Raw genomic sequence first — 3,373 nt, 5'->3', positions numbered from 1 at the left:
TGTCGGTTCTAGCTCGGAGGATGTTTCCCGAATTGACCGGAGCTTAGAATGCCAACACCGCGGCACCGGAACTATCCTGAAATCCTGTCAGTGAAACAGCGGCGACATAGACTAGTTAGGCCGCGTGGCCACTCTCTCACGTAGAACAAACTCTGATGGAACATGGAGCAGCATTCAAGTATAGCTGTTCTTCTGTTGGCTCCGGTGGGCTGCTGTTTCTTGACTTCCTACAAAAAAAAAGAAACAGTGGTGAGATCATAACTACTGAAATGATAATCAGTCCGAATCAGGAGGAAAAAAAAATCATTATTGATCCCCTAAAGGAAATTGTTCAACTCACTTTTCATTTAAGGTAAAAAAAAAAAACGAGAGTAAGAAAAGAGCGAGTCAATAAGTGTACAGTATATAGTAAAAAAAAGTCACGGCACGAGAAATGGTAAAAGAAAGTAGAGGTGAAGCGAGATTATGTTCTAATGTAATGAAAAATGTAATCTAATGTAATGAAATGTAATATTAGGTGAAAAAGATTATGTCGCTAAAACAATTGATTGTGCAATTTATATTGTAGTACCAAAATAAAGTACAGCGTGAACATTAGCAGCAGTGAGTAAATAACAGCTATCGTACATGTAACTGATAAATTATTGCACCGAGTAATTATTGTTATTAAGAATATTGAGATTAAGATGTGGGACTCACCAGAGGCCTCACGATACGATATTATTGTGATTTTATTGAATTTATAACCATTTTCCCAACTTTAATTTTCCCAGTTTCAAATGATGTCCCCAAGAGGAATATGTATCCACATCTGTTTCATCTAAAAAAAGATACATTTTTGTTTTTTAGTTTGTTCAACACTCAGACAAGTTGGAGCCGTTTCTACATCTTTTCTGCATCTGTCCCCCCATGCCCCACCTCATTTAGCTTAGTTGTTTGGTCACGTACAGTAAGAAAATGTCCCAGCTCTCAGACTACAGGGCCCTGAGCGGGTGATTTAGCAACAGACAGCTGTCGACTCTGCTTCAGGGAGGACACATACAAAAATGAACTGAATAAAGTCATAGAGAACAAAAGCTTAGTAATGAATATTATGAATAATATTACAGGATATATGAAATAATGCTTAAAATGTAACTTTCCCATTACACATGCCACAAAACAAATCACAATACTATGCTGTATTGATCTTTACTCCCACCGGTAGTGTAAATGCGTGTTTTGAAGTATTCACATGGGTTTTGCTTTACCTATCAGTTGTTCTATCAAGCAAAAGACAGTGTAGCGTGACATATTTACACCTGAACAAATTGATTTTTCAATGAATTAATGAAATTTCCAATGTCATGGTAATATGCTTTTCTCTAGCTTACCTTTTATAACAATATAGGCTGATTCCAATCAAAGCTAAGACGAAGGCCAATGAAGCACAGCCGATCACTGCTGTTGTTGTGCTGCCAATTCCTGCTAATAAGAGAGAAATACTTAACACAAGTGGTGGAAGAAGTAATCCAATCCTTTAGTTAAGGAAAAAAAGTCTTGCATTGAAAATGTTACTTAAGTAAAAGTATCATCAGGAAAAAGTGCTTAATGCAGGAAAATCATTACATTTTAGAAACTGGAAACAATCAAAACCTATTTTGTGTCTAATCATTTCAGCTGAACTATGTTTTTTCATTAAAACAAAACATTTTTTTTTAACTACATGTGTTTTGTGTTCAAAAATTGTAGTTTGGTAATTAACTGGTAACTAAAAGCTGTCAGATTAATGTAGTGGAGTAAAAAGTACGATATTTCTCTGAAATGTAGTGGCGTCGACAGAGAAAGTGGCGTGAAAAACTCAACTTGAAATGGTAAGGATGTGATTCTCTGGCTTTCTATTATTGTTTATAAAAACAATGTAGTTATTATAAAGGGCTTCCCATTGGCACACAGTACGGAAGATGATTAGGGCCACCGGTGAAAATTTGTTTGAGTTCTGACTTTAAAGTCAGAATTCTAAAAATAATGTTAGAATTCTGGAATAATGTTAGACTTCTGGAATAATGTTAAAATTCTGGAATAATGTTAGAATTCTGGAATAATGTTAGAATTCTGGGAATAATATTAGAATTCTGGGAATAATCTTAGAATTCTGAGAATAATGTTAGAATTCTGGGTTTAAAGTCAGAATTCTGAAAATAAAGTCAGAATTCTGAGAATAATGTCAGAATTTTGAGTTTAAAGTCAGAATTCTGAGAATAAAGTCAGAATTCTGAGTTTAAAGTCCTAATTCTGAGAATAAAGTCAGAATTCCGAGAATAACGTTAGAATTCTGAGTTTAACCCTCTGAGCCCGAGACACTCGCCCACGAGTAAAAAAGTACCTCTGATTCATAGTTTAATAACTTTTGAACGATACAAGCGATTTACTCACTTTTGGTTTTGTTTAAATCCTGACGTTTTCGGCTTTACGGCGGTCTTTTCTCTGTCTTTCTAGCCTCTACAGGGGATTTTCTATCCAGCCTGGAACTTCAGCCTCTTTGGGCTTTAAATCCATACTGTTATATCCAAGATTGACCCACTTTATGTCCATAATTCATCGCGTTTTGGCTCATTTCTGCCGCTGAATCGTTCGTCTAATCTCTGATCTCCCGCTCTGTGTCTGTCCTGTCTGTTTTTCAGGAAGTACATGCCCATATATGGGAGATAAAGGCACCCCTCTTGTATGGAAGGCCAGAGGGGACAAAAATGCCTATATACTCTATGGAAGGCAAAATGGTGCACTATTTAGACACATATTTGCTTGTATAACATTGCTGTGGGTGTAATATCAATAAATATGACATTATTATGTTATTATTGGCATAAGTAAATGTCATGAGAGCAAAACAACTTGACTTTTTGGGAAAAAATGCATGTATTTTGTCAACTGTATAAGTTATAATGATTATTTCTTCACAGTGTGACTCCCAAGACATGTGACAAGTGTTTTAGAATGGAAAATGGCTTAGATTTTACTTATATGTCTGTGATATCAATACACATCTGGAAGATTCATTTATTTATTTATTTATCTTAAAGGCCCTACAACCATTTTTAAAAAGCAAGTGACCTCACTGCAACAAATATTCCAATAACCCAGTTTGTCCTAAAAAAAATGATATTCATATCTTGACTGTAGACAACAGGGTTGATGTTTTACAAGCTTTTATATAAAATAAATCCAGACGGAAATTAAACTGTAAAAATGGCCTCAGGGCCCAGAGCGTTAAAGTCAGAATTCTGAAATTAAAGTCAGAATTCTGAAAACAAAGTCAGAATTCTGAGAATAATGTTAGAATTCTGAGAATAATGTCAGAATTCTGAGAATAAAGTCAGAATTCTGAGAATAA

At 35.1% G+C, this 3,373-nt stretch overlaps 1 protein-coding gene across 16 annotated transcripts in view; it reads right to left on the bottom strand.

The window, feature by feature from the left end:
* Positions 1–3,373, bottom strand: part of il15ra (interleukin 15 receptor subunit alpha) — a 12,912-nt gene that overhangs the window by 1,395 nt on the left and 8,144 nt on the right. For 10 of the 16 annotated variants that reach the window (XM_032504694.1, XM_032504696.1, XM_032504701.1 and 7 more), the window contains 2 exons: positions 1,374–1,467; positions 1–227 (listed from right to left, as the gene is read on the bottom strand). The exon at positions 1–227 is cut by the window's left edge and continues 1,395 nt beyond it. In XM_032504694.1, the coding sequence (XP_032360585.1) occupies positions 137–227; positions 1,374–1,467 (185 nt within the window). In that variant the 3' untranslated portion in view covers positions 1–136. The remainder of the gene's footprint in view (positions 228–1,373; positions 1,468–3,373) is intronic. The other 6 variants (XM_032504695.1, XM_032504697.1, XM_032504702.1 and 3 more) reach the window with 1 other exon arrangement.

Source organism: Etheostoma spectabile, chromosome 23 (assembly GCF_008692095.1).
Source record: "Etheostoma spectabile isolate EspeVRDwgs_2016 chromosome 23, UIUC_Espe_1.0, whole genome shotgun sequence".
Classification (NCBI taxonomy): domain Eukaryota; kingdom Metazoa; phylum Chordata; class Actinopteri; order Perciformes; family Percidae; genus Etheostoma; species Etheostoma spectabile.
Note: the sequence above shows the minus strand (reverse complement) of the source record. Positions and strands in the feature narration are given on the sequence as shown.